Here is a 13623-nt window from a genome sequence, read left to right as displayed (position 1 = left end):
GGGACCAGCCAAGGAGCTGGCCAGACTGAGCCTTTCGGGGGACACATCCATTTGTTCGTTCATTCTTCACCCCCTGCCTCCTGCCTGTGCAGAGAGCCCCCTGCGTCCCTGCCCAGGCTGCTCTCCCGGCTGTGGCCAGGGCTGCGGGATACTGAGCCATCTGGGAGGTGACGCTCCTGAAGGCAGAGCATGTACGGCAGTGCCGGAACTGGAGCCAGCTCCCATGTGTGTGGGGCAGGCATGGGGCGGGGGGGGCTGGGGCAGGGGGATGGGGAGGGAGGGTCTCTTTGGATGAGCAATTGAGCAAAGCAAAGGGTCACATGATGCCAGGGCATTGGTGGAGAAAAGCTGCCCGGAGGGACTGAGGACAGGAAGGGGGTGCGTGTGTGTGTGTGCATGGCCATGTTGTGTGGTCGTGTGTCACACACACAGGAGTGTCCCTGTGTGAGTGTGCAAAGCAGGGCTTTGCTTTTGTACAGACTTGGGCAGGCGTGTGTGCGGTGGGGAGCGTGTTCATGGGGGGGGGTTTGCATGTGTACCGTGGTGCTTAGTGACCGGCACAGACCTGCAGAGCCCATGTGTTCTCCGTGACACCTGCCCCTGCTGGGCTCTGGGCAGCCCCTGCTCCCACGGGGAGCCCCTCAGGCCTGGCAGGGCCTTTCCCCACCTGCTGTTACCACCACCCTGAGACCGGATCCAGGGCTGGTCTCGGGGGGTTCGCTGCGCTGCAGCTGCCTGCAGGCCAAGGCTGGGCTGGGTCGCTCCTGGCGCCCGGCGTCCAGCTTCTCCCAGGACCCTCCCTTGTGGCGGTCGCTGTTCTAGGAACGCCGTCGGGACGCTCAGCGCCCGCTGCCGGCTGTCGCCTTCTCGGGGCTCCCCATCATCCTGGGTGTCCTCGTGCTTGTACCTCAAAGGGGCACCCCTACCCCAGCCGGTCCCGGCCTTGCGCCCCGGTGGGGCTGGTAGCAGCTGGGAGACACCACCAGAGGGCGCAGGAAGCTTTGAAATCAGCGGTCAGACCCTGCTGCCGTGGGGCCCGTGCAATGCTGCCCCTCTGCCTGGCATGCACCCCCCCATGCCGCCATGCCGCCAGGGCCCCCGGCACAGCCAGGCCATGGAGTGGGTCTGCCCAGCACTGCAGCTCGGGGCCGCTCCTTAGAGCCAAATGGGAGCAGAGCCCTCTGCCGCTGGTCCCAGCTGCCCTCCCAGGGTGGGGCCCAGCTCTGGGGAAGTCTGGGGTCTGGCCACCCCTCCAGGCTTGGAAACGCACAAGTCACGCGTGCACGTGGTCACACACAGTCATGCCTGTGTGCAAACACACACACACGCATGCACACCCACGCCATCCCCCCCTTGGAGGCGGCGAAGGACCCTGGGGCAGCAGTTCCAGCTGTCGGATTTGGGAGGGGCAGCTGCTGCCGCAGGCTGCTGGTGTCCCAAAGCCCATGCACAGTGGAGTCAGGCGCGTGAGCCCCATTTCGCAGCTGGGGAAACTGAGGCACATAGAGGGTGTTAAGTGACTTGTCTAAGGTTGAACAGCAAGGCAGGGAATAGAACCCAGGCATCCGGGCTCCCGGTTGTCTGCTTTGATCACTAGACCCCACTTCCCTCCCTGAAGGAGCCTTGGAGGAGATGCTGAAGACCCTGTCTCCCGTCCAGCACCCGCTGGGTTCCCCCAGGGCCCCCTCTGGTGCTGGCCCCTCCCCCCATCACATCCTGGAACATTGTCTTTTTTTGCCTGTGAACTTTCACCCCCCATTCCACGGGTTGCCATGGCAACTTTGTTTACAGCATAATTTGGATCAATCAAATCGGAGGCAGAGCCGGTGACAGGTCTGTTGCTAGGCGATGGGAAGCCCAATGGAAGTTGGGTGCTGATAACCTCAGTGTTATTCTTGGTGCCCAGGGGGCTGGGCGTGGCGGGGGGGGCGTATGGGGGTGGGCACCTGGGGAGGCTCAGACTGGGGCTGACCCACTGAGAAACACCCCGCTCTGAAGGGCCTGGATTCACAGCTGGCAGCAAGGCCCAGCTAGTCCATCCCTGGCCCCTCCCCCAGGGGGCGCTGCGGGGAGCAGGGCAGGAGTGCTGGTGGGGGGGAGGGGAGCTCCCGGCCTCTCTGTGCCTTAGTTTCCCTGTCTGTAACGGGAGGGCTTCCAGCTCGCGCTGTGTGATTCTGATCCAGATCTGGATCCGGCAGAGCGCAGGGCCGTTTGGCCGCCCTGAGCTGGGTGGATTTCAGAGCAACCCGGGCATAGTGCAGCTTTGCCTCTGAACCTTTCCCAACCACGTCTAAAGTAAATAGGGCCAGATTCAGGAAATCTGGAGTCACCCAGTGACTGCAGCGTGCTCAGGGCGGGATTCTGAGCTCAGTTGCCCCGGAGTAAATCCGGAGTCACCTCCCTGACATGGATCCCAGTGCAGGGCCTGCCCTGGGGGTCGGGGCTGGATGCTGCAGGTGGCTGTAACTGGCTCATCAGGCTGAGGGATCTGATACGAGGGGAGGATTTGCCATTGGTCCTGGCTAGTGCTTTTCTGTTTTGTTTTGTTTTGTTTTGTTTTGTTTTGTTGGTGACGTCTTCGCACTTTGCTCCTCTCTGGTGCTGGACCCAGCCGCTCCATATCACTCCTGTGTCCCTTCCTGGCTCCGGGCACCATGGCGTCTGGCAACCGAAACTGCAGGGACATAGTAACACCTGGATGGCAGGACTCCTGCATTCTTGCCTCAGCTCTGCTGCTGATTCACCGCATGACCTTGGGCAAGTCACGGCACCTTCCCCTGCCTCAGTTTACCCCTTGACAATGGGAATGGTTGTATCCACCTCCTTGTGCAGGGGGGAAGCTTAGTTAATAAGTGTTGGGTGCTTGGAGATGTGTTAGCTTATCACTACTCTGGAACCTGGCAATGAAAATATCATTGTAATAATTAATCCCAGAGAGCTTTACAAAGGTAAGGAGCTGAGCTGTGTGCAGGAATTGCCTCGCCTACTGCTGAAATGCAGCCTCTTCTAGGGTGGGCCACAGCAGCTGTTTAACCGCTCACAGCAACAGCTTCCGACAGGGAGTGGGAAAGAATTCCAGGTGCACCTGGAACAAAGGGCACTGTGTCTGCCCAGGACAGTGGGCCCAGTATGTCTCCTCTTGGAAAAGGTGCCACAGGATTGTTAATGGTGGCAATGCACACACAGAGATCCAGGTCTGGCAGGGTAGGGGGTCTAGTGGCTTAGAACATAGGCCATGGAGCCCGGACTCCTGGGTTCTATTCCCTGTTGTCTTGTGGGGAAGCCCGTTGGTTTTTCATTTTCCTGTTGGGGTCCTGAAAGGGTTAATGTCACCCACGTGGTTCCCCTGCCCTGATCCCATGCACCAGAATCTGATGCAATGGAAATTTAGGAAGGAAGGAAGGAAGGAAGGAAGGGAAAGAAATACATAAATACATAAATAAATAAATAACGGCGTCCAAAGGGCCCAGCTCCGGGAATCGCTCCCGTAGCAGCCTGGCAGCTCGAAGAAGTGCATGTAAGAAGATTTTCACAGCCTTATCTGTGGAAATGCCAATCTGCACGGAGCAGGGAGTGCGGGGCGGGGGATAGCGAGGCACCGGGATGGGCTGAGCCCTAGAAATTGGTGCCAACCCCCAGAGCGACACGGCACGGCAAGGCGGAGACCTCCCGGCACCCAGGAGCTGCCGGAATTCGTCGGTAATTAATCATTAAGCCTGTCTCCCGCGAGGATCTGGGCTGGATTCAGGCTCTAGGGCCAGGCTGCTGCATGCAGGCCTCATTAATGCCGGGGCAGATCCGGAGCAGTGCAGGGGAGCAGAACCAGGCCGGTTTCCCTCTGACCTGCACGACTAGGACCGAGTTAATAAATAACAGCTCCACACTGGGGAGCCAGGACTGGGAGCAGGGCGCTGCCCCAGAACTAGGGCACCCTCCCCGAGGCGTTCCCCAAAGACTGGCTTCATGCCTGGGGAACAAGGTGGGCCCTTGCTCCATGGATATTACAGGGGTGCATTCACCTGGGGATGGGGGCTGTTATAGGGTTCCCCTGTTTGGGGCAGGGGGCCCATCAGTGGGTTAGATCCTGACACTGTATATTACAGGGGTCTTCTGGGTTGTGGGCATGGGGGTTATTGGGGTTCTCCCATTAATAGATATAACAGAGGTCTCTGGGTTGGGGGCATGGGGGTTATTGGGGTTTCCCATTAATAGATATAACAGAGGTCTCTGGGTTGGGGGCATGGGGGTTATTGGGGTTTTCCCATTAATAGATATAACAGAGGTCTCTGGGTTGGGGGCATGGGGGTTATTGGGGTTTTCCCATTAATAGATATAACAGAGGTCTCTGGGTTGGGGGCATGGGGGTTATGTATCTAATGCAGCACCCTAAGGACCCCGCAGGGCAGTGGGTGCGTTGGGCTCCAGCACACACCAGGTGCTGGCCCCTGTACAAACTGGGAGAGCTGATCTTTCCCTTGGCATCTCAGCTCCGCAGGGTGTTTGTGGGCTCTGTGTGCGTGTACACGTGTTGCTGGCTTGGTGCGTGTGTGTATATATATGTGTGTGTTGCTGGCTGGCTGTGTGTTGCGGTGTGTACCCGTGTTGTGTTGCTGGCTGTGTGTTGCTGTGTGTACACGTGTGTGTGTTGCTGGCTGTGTGTGTGTACACGTGTGTGTAGACGTGAGTGCTGTGGGCTGTGTGTGTGTTGCTGGCTGGCTGTGTGTTGCTGTGTGTACACGTGTTGTGGCTGGCTGTGTGTTGCTGTGTGTACACGTGTGTGTGTTGCTGGCTGTGTGTGTGTACACGTGTGTGTGTAGATGTGAGTGCTGTGGGCTGTGTGTGTGTTGCTGGCTGGCTGTGTGTTGCTGTGTGTACACGTGTGTGTGTTGCTGGCTGTGTGTGTGTACAAGTGTGTGTGTAGATGTGAGTGCTGTGGGCTGTGTGTGTGTTGCTGGCTGGCTGTGTGTTGCGGTGTGTACCCGTGTTGTGGCTGGCTGTGTGTTGCTGTGTGTACACGTGTGTGTGTTGCTGGCTGTGTGTGTGTACACGTGTGTGTAGACGTGAGTGCTGTGGGCTGTGTGTGTGTTGCTGGCTGGCTGTGTGTTGCGGTGTGTACCCGTGTTGGGTTGCTGGCTGTGTGTTGCTGTGTGTACACGTGTGTGTGTTGCTGGCTGTGTGTGTGTACACGTGTGTGTAGACGTGAGTGCTGTGGGCTGTGTGTGTGTTGCTGGCTGGCTGTGTGTTGCGGTGTGTACCCGTGTTGTGGCTGGCTGTGTGTTGCTGTGTGTACACGTGTGTGTGTTGCTGGCTGGTTGTGTGTTGCTCTGTGCACACGCGTGTGTGTTGCAGCCTCCGTGTGTGTGCGCGCGCCTCCCCCCAGGGAAATATTCCGCGGCCCCCGCATCCCATCGCGGCGGGGGCGGGGGGAGGCAAAAGGGCCCCTGCGCCTTTAAGGCCGCCTGGCTGCGAGCCCCGCGCGGAGCGCACCGAGCGCCGGGAGCGGGGCGAGCGGCTGGATCCGGGCTGCAGGGCGTTTACCCCGGACAGCGACGGGAGGGCCCGGCCGGCCCGGCCCAGCCCAGCCCGGCCCGGCCCGGCCCAGCCCACAGCGCCATGGAGCGCGGCCCGGCCAGCGAGTAGCCGGGGCCGGGATCAGCCCGCGGGGCCGGGGCGCTGCCTGGCTCCCCGCGGCAGCGGGATCGGCCGGGCGCAGGACGCGCGGTGAGCGGCGGGGTTCGTGCCTTGCCCCGGGGCGCTGCAGCCTGGGGCGGGGGCTCCGGGCCGGGCTGGGCGAGGGGCTGCCCGGGGCGGGGGCCCGCAGGGCAGAGGCGCAGGCCGCGCTGTCTGGAGAGGGGCGCGCTGGCGGGGCCCTGGCCGCAGGAGCCGGGCGAGCCGGGCGCGGGGAGGGGGCCCGGCGCGGGGAGGGGCGGTGCAGCCCGGCGAGGCACCTGCAGAGCGGGGTGGGCAGGAGCGGCTCTCCCGGGGCCGCGGGGGCCAGGGGTGTCCGCGCCCCCGGGGAAGCTCGCAGGAGCCGGGCCCCGGGGTTAATCTCGGGGGGCAGACGGGGCCGCTCTCCCCAGGACTGGCCACGGGGCCTGCGGAGTGGAGCCAGCTTGTTTGCGGGTTGGGGTGACGGGGGGGGGTCATAGCTGCCTGTGTAAAACAAATAGCGGGTCTGTGCCCATAATCTCCGGACACCCTAGCGCTCCCGCCCCCCCCCCCCCCCGCAGCAGCGCTGGTTTAAGTTTTGCCCTTCATCTCTGGGCCACGCTCCGGTGCCATCAGTGGTCCTGAGCCAAGCAGGTGCAGCTGGGGTCCCTACTTGGCCGGGTGACCCCTGGGGAGCCCAGTGGCCCCGCAGGCGCCTCAGTGGGAGGCACAGACCCCCATGCTGCAAGGCCCTGCGCCAAGAAAGGTGAGGGCTGAGGCGTAGAACCGGGATCCTGACCTGCCTGGGAGGGGCCACCAGAGGACCCCGTGCCTGGGAGTCGGGGTTCTAACCCCGGTGTCCTGGCCAGGTTCTGCTTTCCTAAAATCCCCCTGTGGGTTGTTGCTCCCTTCCTGTCCTGAGGTGTTGTATGGCTGTTAATCAGCTGCCACCTCTCATCCCAGAGGTGGCTGCATCTTGGTGCTGGGTGAAGGACCTCTGCAAGATGCTCTGAGGTCTCTGGCCGGAAGGGGGTGTCGGGGGCCAGGAGCTGTTCCCTGGGGAGGGTTGTGCCTTGTCCCCGCAGGAACGGGGAGTGATGTCATGGCGCTGATGCTGGCTCCCGGGATGTAGATAAGGGCCTTGTAGGAGGAGACGGAATAACTCTCTGAAGAGGCTGGAGCTAAATGGGCGCGCGGGCTTGGCCGCCATTCAAGACAAATAGAGTTTGAAAGCAGAAGATTATTCGAGTTTTGCTGCATATTGAATTACCCAGGCTGAGCTGGGGGAGGGGCCTTGGGGCCGCAATAAAGGGCTCTGGTGGGTGGCCCTGTCACATGCAGGGCAAGTCCCTAACAGCCCTGGGGATCGTGAGCCCGAGAAGTCCAGGGCTGGGATAGCAGGGGGCTGCGGGTCGGGACTGAGGGGCACCGGTGGAGCTGGGAGTGGGGAGCCCAGGGCTGGGGTGCATGGTCAGTTTAAAACACTGGGGCAGCTCTGACATGATCAGACTCGGAGCAGGATCCTCTGCGGGGCTGGAGCCAGGCTCGTGGCCTCCCGTGGTCGCCAGGTCCCCTCACGCCACCTGTTCTCTCCCCCGGGGTGGAGTGCTGGAGTGGGAGGCAACTCTTGCTCCGTTCGAAGGGTTCCAGGGAGTTACCCACAGGGACCCCTTGCCCCAAGCTGAGATGCAGCCACCCCTGGGCTGGGGCACAGGGGCTGTTTAACAGCCACACAGGAGTTCAGAGTGGAGTGTGAACAGAGATCCTGCGTGTGATTGAGGCTGCTGCAGGGCTGTGTGTGTGTGTTGCATCCCCTTGACTGCCTTGGGACCCCCCGGTGCTGAGCTGTGGGGATCTCTGCGCTGTGTCCCAGCCCTGGGCTGGGTGTCTGGCCAGGAGCTGGACAGTGGGGGATAGGAGGCCTGGGCGATGGTGGGGCCGTGTCTGTCTGTCTCTGCTGGTGGCTCCAGGGGGTGAGGTTGGCACAGGGGGAGGGGCTGGGGTGGCCCCTTTGTCGGTGGCTGGGATACTGAGCTTACCTCTGCTTTCAGGTGCCTGTCCCAGCCTGCCCCGTGCCCAGCTGGACGTGAGGTGGAGCCAGGTCGCTGGGCTGGGGCACTGCCCTCCTGCCGACTTGTTGGGTTAAATGCCGGCTCGTCCCATGCCAGCTCGGTGCTCCTGGCACAGAGCAGCCACCCAGGTGAGTTTTCCTGGGAGATTAAATTTGGGGAATCCTGCCCCCAGACTGTGGGTTGGAATTTGGGAGTGGGGGGAAGCAGGGCATGTACAGACCCCCTCTGTGCCAGCCTAGGGTCTTCCTGGGGGTCTCACTGCACCCCCACAGGCAGCTTGTCTTCCTTGTGGATCCTTGGGCTGGAGTCTCCTAGCAACACCCTCCCCCCGAAGCCTCCTGCTTGTTCCCCCCCCCCCCCAACCCCTGGGTGCCCACCTGCCATATGCTCAGTGCTGGCATCTCCTGTGCCCCCTCAGTACTGATGCCCCCCACCCCTGCCTCCTGACCCTTCATCATCCCTGGGCACCGGTACCCCCGGGTGTCCCTTTGGCACTGATGTCCCCCCCATGCCCGTCCCCCCAGGTGCTAATGCCCCCCTCTCCTTGGCGCCCACAGCATGTCGTGGTTTAGCGGCATTCTGGTGCCCAAGGTGGACGAGCGGAAGACGGCATGGGGGGAGCGCAACGGGAAGGGGCAGCGTCCGCGCTCTTCGCTCTGCAGCCCACGCTACATGAGCTGCCTGCAGGACCCCGAGCTGGAGCGGGGCGCCCACCCGCGGGCTGGCCTGGGCCTGACCTGCTCCTGGCAGGAGGACCACTACAGCAAGAAGGGCCTGGCGGGGGGCGCCGGCGACCTGGGGCTGAAGTCGGTGGACCTGGGCTTTGAGGACGGCGAGGCCAAGGGGCCGAAGGCGGCAGAGGCGGGGGCCAGGCCGGGGGAGCGGCTGTCGGCGGGCGAGTGCTGGCAGCACCTCCTGCAGGTTTTCCGCTCCAAGCGCTTCCAGTCGGCCAAGCTGGAGCGTCTCTACCAGCGGTACTTCTTCCAGATGAACCAGAGCAGCCTGACGGTGCTGATGGGGGTGCTGGTGCTGGTGTGCGGCGTGATGCTGCTCTTCCACTGCGCCCCCGGCACCCCCCGGGTGCCCTACGCCGCCGCGCTGGCCGTGGCCACCGCCCTCTTCCTGGCCCTCATGGTGCTGTGCAGCCGTAGCGCCTTCCCCCAGGACTCCATGTGGGTGGTGAGCTACCTGGTGCTGGCCGCGCTGGGCGGGGTGCAGGCCCTGGGCACCCTCATGGCCGCGCCCCGCAGCGCCTCCGAGGGCGTCTGGTGGAGCGTCTTCTTCATCTACATCACCTACACCCTGCTGCCCGTCCGCATGCGGGCCGCCGTGGGGGCGGGCGCCCTGCTCTCCGCCCTGCACCTGCTCATCACCTGGCACCTCAACGCCAGCGACCCCTTCCTCTGGAAGCAGGTATGGGGGCGGGGCCTGGCTTTGGGGGCGGGGCCTGGCTTTGCGGGCTGCGGGGGTGTTGCTCTGCTGGGGAGATGGGGCTCGAGGAGGGAATATTTGGGCTTGGGGGAGCAACTGCCTCCCACGTGTGGGCTGAGGGTGTGCCCAGCAGTGGTGGCTCCCTCCCGGCAGTGGGTTTGTGTGTGTGGTGGGGGGAGCGTCTCGACACCCGTGGGCCTGAGCCAGTCCTGCTACCGGGTCACCTGGATGCAGGACAATGGGGGGCTGGGTGTGGGGCTGGGTGTGGAGGGGGATGTTTGTCTCGGGGGGGAATGATTAACCCAGAAGGACCCTGCTTCCCGCCTTCATCTCTGTGCCTGGGCTCTGGGGGGGGCCGGCGGGGCCCAGCGCTGGCTTCTCTCCCCAGTGGGGCTGGTGTGAGTCCAGCCCCACTCCCGTCTGACTGGGGGCCCAGTGCCCTTCCCCCCATCCCCCAACCCATCCCGGGCAGGCTTGCCAGAGATGCCAAGGAGTGAATGGGCCACAGGGGCTGCCCCCCCGTCTCCCCACAAGGCCCCTGTGGGGCTGGGCTGAGGCTTGTGGGGGTCGAGGGGAGCTCTCCTTGCTGCCATGCTCTGTGCATGGACCCCCCCACCCCCCGCCCCGGGTGGGGAGGGGGAGGGGAACCGTGGGAGTCAGGGCCTGGCGCTAGCAGCCAGCGGCAAATCCGAGGGGGGTGTGTGTGTGGGGGGGTGAGTTCTGCAGTGCCCCCACCCTTAGGGGTGGGCCCCTGCTGTCTTGGGGGGGATGCTGCTCCCACACTCCCATTAGGCAGGTGGTTTCCATGGCAATACACGTGTGGGGGGGACAGCTTCTGATTAGAACCATATGTTTCTGCAGAGTGATGCAGCCCCCCCCACCAGGGGTGTGGGGGTGAGGGGAGGGACCGTGTGGGGGGGCAAGTAAATATGGGGCCTGGAGGGGGCCAGTGGCCAGAGCTGAGGACAAGCAGCCAGGAGCTCTCCTCCCCCAGCCCCTCTGGGCCCTTGGACCCCCAGGGCCCTGTTCCATTGCCCCATTAGTACCCCCTTGGGAAGGATGGGACCCTCAGTGTGACCTGCATGCCCCCCCACCCCAGGGCTCCTGGAATGGGGTTGTCCCCCTCCCCCCCATGCTCCACTTAGACCCCATCTCCCTACACGCTGTGTCACTTTCTCAGTGGGCGGCAGAGCTCAGGAGTGGGGGGCCCCTGTCTGTCCTCTGTGCGGGGGAACTGGGGTTCAGGGAGGGGTGGGCTGGGGGGCTGTATGTCTTCCCATGGCTGCCCTGTCCCCAACCATAGGAGAGTTTAATCAGTCTAATCACTGATGAACGTGCCCCTTCCCCTCGGTTGTTTTCCCCAGGGAAGTTTCTCCCCCCAGCAAACCTCCCCAGGGGTGCTGGGGACAGGGAATCTGTCTGGGGGTTCGGTGTGGTCACTGAGGCTGCCGTGCCCAGCTGAGTGGGTGGACTGTCCTCGCTCTGCTGCTCACATCATGTGGTGGGGAGTTTCACAGGCCGTATCATTTGTGAAAATCTTTTACGTGTAAATTTTAATTCTATATTATAGTTTAATTTCTTGCAGGCAAACACTGCCTCCTGCCCCATTTCACCCCCTCCCCAATTTAAGCGCTAACTCCTGTCCCCCTTTGCCACCCCCTGAGCACCGCCTCCTGCTGCCCCCTTCCCCTGGGGCGGGATGTGCATAGGACCATCCCTTGTCTCCTCTCCAGAGGTGGGGGGAGGGACACAAAGCCTTCTATTGTGGGCCGGGGGTTTTCTCGGGAGGGCTAGGGGTGCACACTGGACAAAGCCCTCTATTGTGGGGGCTGGGAGGAGACTGTCTGTGGGAGGATGGGAGTGGGGCATGAGGCCCCGAGGGCAGAGGGAACAGGATGGTGGGGTGAGGGTGAGTTTCAATCCCGAGGGGGGGGGTGTGACCCTGACCCCACCCAGAGCCAAAGGCCTCCCCTGCCCCCCAGGAGGGACCACAGAGCCCAGAACACAACTAATGGGGGGACAATGCATGATCAACATGGGCGGGGGGGGGGGAGGAACAGCCCCAGCCAGTGCCCCCTGCTCCGCGAAGGAGGGTCAAGGGTGGTAGACGCTGCCTGGGGGAACTCTGCTCGAGTGTCCCCCTCTGGCCTGGTGGTGGCTGGCCGGGGGCAGGCTGACGAGGGTCCCGTGGCTGTGGATGGGGTGTGGATAGACGAGGAGACGTGGGGAGCCTGGGGTGCGCTCTGGGGTGCCTGGCGGCAGGGTCTCCCTCTCGCTGAGTGCCTGGCCTATGGGGGAGATGCCAGCCAGTGTCCCCAGGCTGGGGGCCCTGGGGTGGGACACCAGGGAGGGGTGGGTGGGGTGGGGTGGAGCATGCCTGTGTGCACCTCTGAAGGTGGCTGGGAGCCAGGCAGCTCTTGGGGCAGGGTCCCCATCACAAGCTCTAGAGAGCTGGGCCAGAGGGGCACAGGGACCCACCTGTGGTACGTGAGAGAGGCTGGGGAGGGGGCTGTGGACCCCTGTCCTGGACCCGCTGCGGGCATGGGACTCGAAGCCCCTTTTGTCTGGGCATTGGGGTGGGGGTTGCTTTCACCGGATGCCAGGGTCCTGTTGCACCATCCGCCCAGACAGTTCAACCTTTCTTCATTTTCGGACCCCTAAAGGATTTTGAATGGAGGTACGGACCCTTGGGAAATCGTAGATACGGTCTGTGGCCCCTCAGCCTCCCCAGGAGGGGCAGGTGCCGCTGACCCCGCCGGAAGGGAAGTAGAGCTCGGAGCACAGGGGGGCCTGGGGAAGGTCAGGGCGTTGTGGTGCCCTGGAGCTGCTCCCCCCCCCTCCACCCCCGGCCAGGTCCTCTTGTTGGCTGTACTTAGAGGATCCCACGGCCTCCTGGACTCTGTGCGGTCGCAGAGGGGAGTGAAGGAGCCACTCTCACATCTCCTCCCTGTGGGCTTTCCCCGTCCCCCTTTCTACCAGTCTAGGTCTGAACCAGCCACTCCTACGATGCGGCCAGGGCTGGGGTGGGACGTGGGAGCTGCAGCTGGGGTGTGTGAGAGAGGAAGGAGGGCCCTGAATTGGCTGAGGGGCGGGGGTGGCTTTAACATGCCCCCTTCGTGCAGGGCACTGTGGTAAATAGGAACTCCCCTTGGAAGGAATGATGGGCAGTGGGTGGGTAAGGGGTCCTGGGGGCAGTGTGCCAGCAGGGTGAGCATGCGAGGGACACAGAGCACTGGGGAGGGGTAAGTGTGCACGGCTCTCGGAGGGGGTCACACTGCAAGGGGTGCAGCGTTGGGGAGGTCCAGGGGGATGGTTTTCCTCACCTGTCCCCCGCCTGTGGGGGGTGGCACCGCGGAGCCCCCAGGATCAACCAGTCTCTGAAAAGGCACCTGACAGGGCCGGTCCTGTAGTGTGTTGCGGGGAGTTGGGGCAGGGTGCCCAGGGGAGCCAACGTCCCAGGGCCACGGGTGTGGGGCGGGAGGTGCTTTCACTGGCTGGCTCTTGGGAGTCCCCCTGGGGGGGCCCAGTTATTTTTGTCTGCTCTGCAGGGAGCTGCGTTCCCAGGCCCTGTTGACCGGCTGCCCGGTAGCCCTGGGGGCTGGGCTCCCCCCTCGCTCTGGGAACCTGGCACACTTTCCACGCTGCAAAGTGAACCAGTGATTTGAGTGCCTGGTGGAGGGCAGGGCCGTGCCCTGTGCAGTCACCGCGGGGGGTAGTTTGAGTGCCCGGCAGCCAGTTCTGTGGATGTGTGTGTCGGGGGGGGGGCCCCCCCGCGGGATACAAATTCCAATGTAGCAGGCAATGCCTCAATCCTTTTACTCCAGTAAAAATCCCATTTGGGGCTGGGTCAGACCCTCTCCACAACCCCCCCCTCCCGCTCCAGGATTGGGGCCCAAACCCCAGAGTCTAGAACGGTTCATGGGGAGGGGGGTGAAAGTTACATTTCCCGCCCCCCCCCCCCATTGTCCTGCATGGAGCCAATCAACGGGTTCGAAAGCAAAGTGCAGCTGGTAGGGACTCGGGCACTGGGGGCGGGGGGGGGAGCTGGAGTCCTGCCTCTCTGAGCCGGGGCTGTCTGGGTGTGAGGTGGGGGGTGGTCTAGACCCATCAGGCCCTGGGCTGAGGGTGGCCCCTCCCCCCGGTCCGTGGCCGGGCTGGGGCTGGCTCACAAGTTGCTGTGTTCATCTGGACGGGATGCGATTGTGCTGACCCCGCACCGCCCGGCTATAAATAGACCTGGCTGGGGGCCCTGGGGGGGAGGGGTCTGGGAGAACCATGGCAAATGTGTAGCTCCTGCTAAATCCATCTCCGCTCCCCCCCCCCGTCCCCACCCCCTGCAGCTTCCTCCCGCTTCCGAAGCAGCCAGCAAGCCCTCGCTGAGAGCTCCCTGCCCCCAATGCCCCATCCCTGCTGGGAAGAGTGGGGGGCTCGGGCTAGGCGACAGGACGGGGGTATCTGCAGGACAGAGAAG

At 63.4% G+C, this 13623-nt stretch overlaps 1 protein-coding gene across 3 annotated transcripts in view; it reads left to right on the top strand.

The window, feature by feature from the left end:
* Positions 1-13623, top strand: part of ADCY6 (adenylate cyclase 6) — a 47635-nt gene that overhangs the window by 15684 nt on the left and 18328 nt on the right. The window contains exons 1-3 of one of the 3 annotated variants that reach the window (XM_073318323.2): positions 3548-3699; positions 7701-7849; positions 8279-9134. In XM_073318323.2, the coding sequence (XP_073174424.1) occupies positions 8280-9134 (855 nt within the window). In that variant the 5' untranslated portion in view covers positions 3548-3699; positions 7701-7849; position 8279. Of the gene's footprint in view, positions 1-3547; positions 3700-5427; positions 5722-7700; positions 7850-8278; positions 9135-13623 lie in introns of those variants that run through there. The other 2 variants (XM_073318322.2, XM_073318324.2) reach the window with 2 other exon arrangements.

Source organism: Lepidochelys kempii, chromosome 20 (assembly GCF_965140285.1).
Source record: "Lepidochelys kempii isolate rLepKem1 chromosome 20, rLepKem1.hap1, whole genome shotgun sequence".
Taxonomy (NCBI): Eukaryota; Metazoa; Chordata; order Testudines; family Cheloniidae; genus Lepidochelys; species Lepidochelys kempii.
Note: the sequence above shows the minus strand (reverse complement) of the source record. Positions and strands in the feature narration are given on the sequence as shown.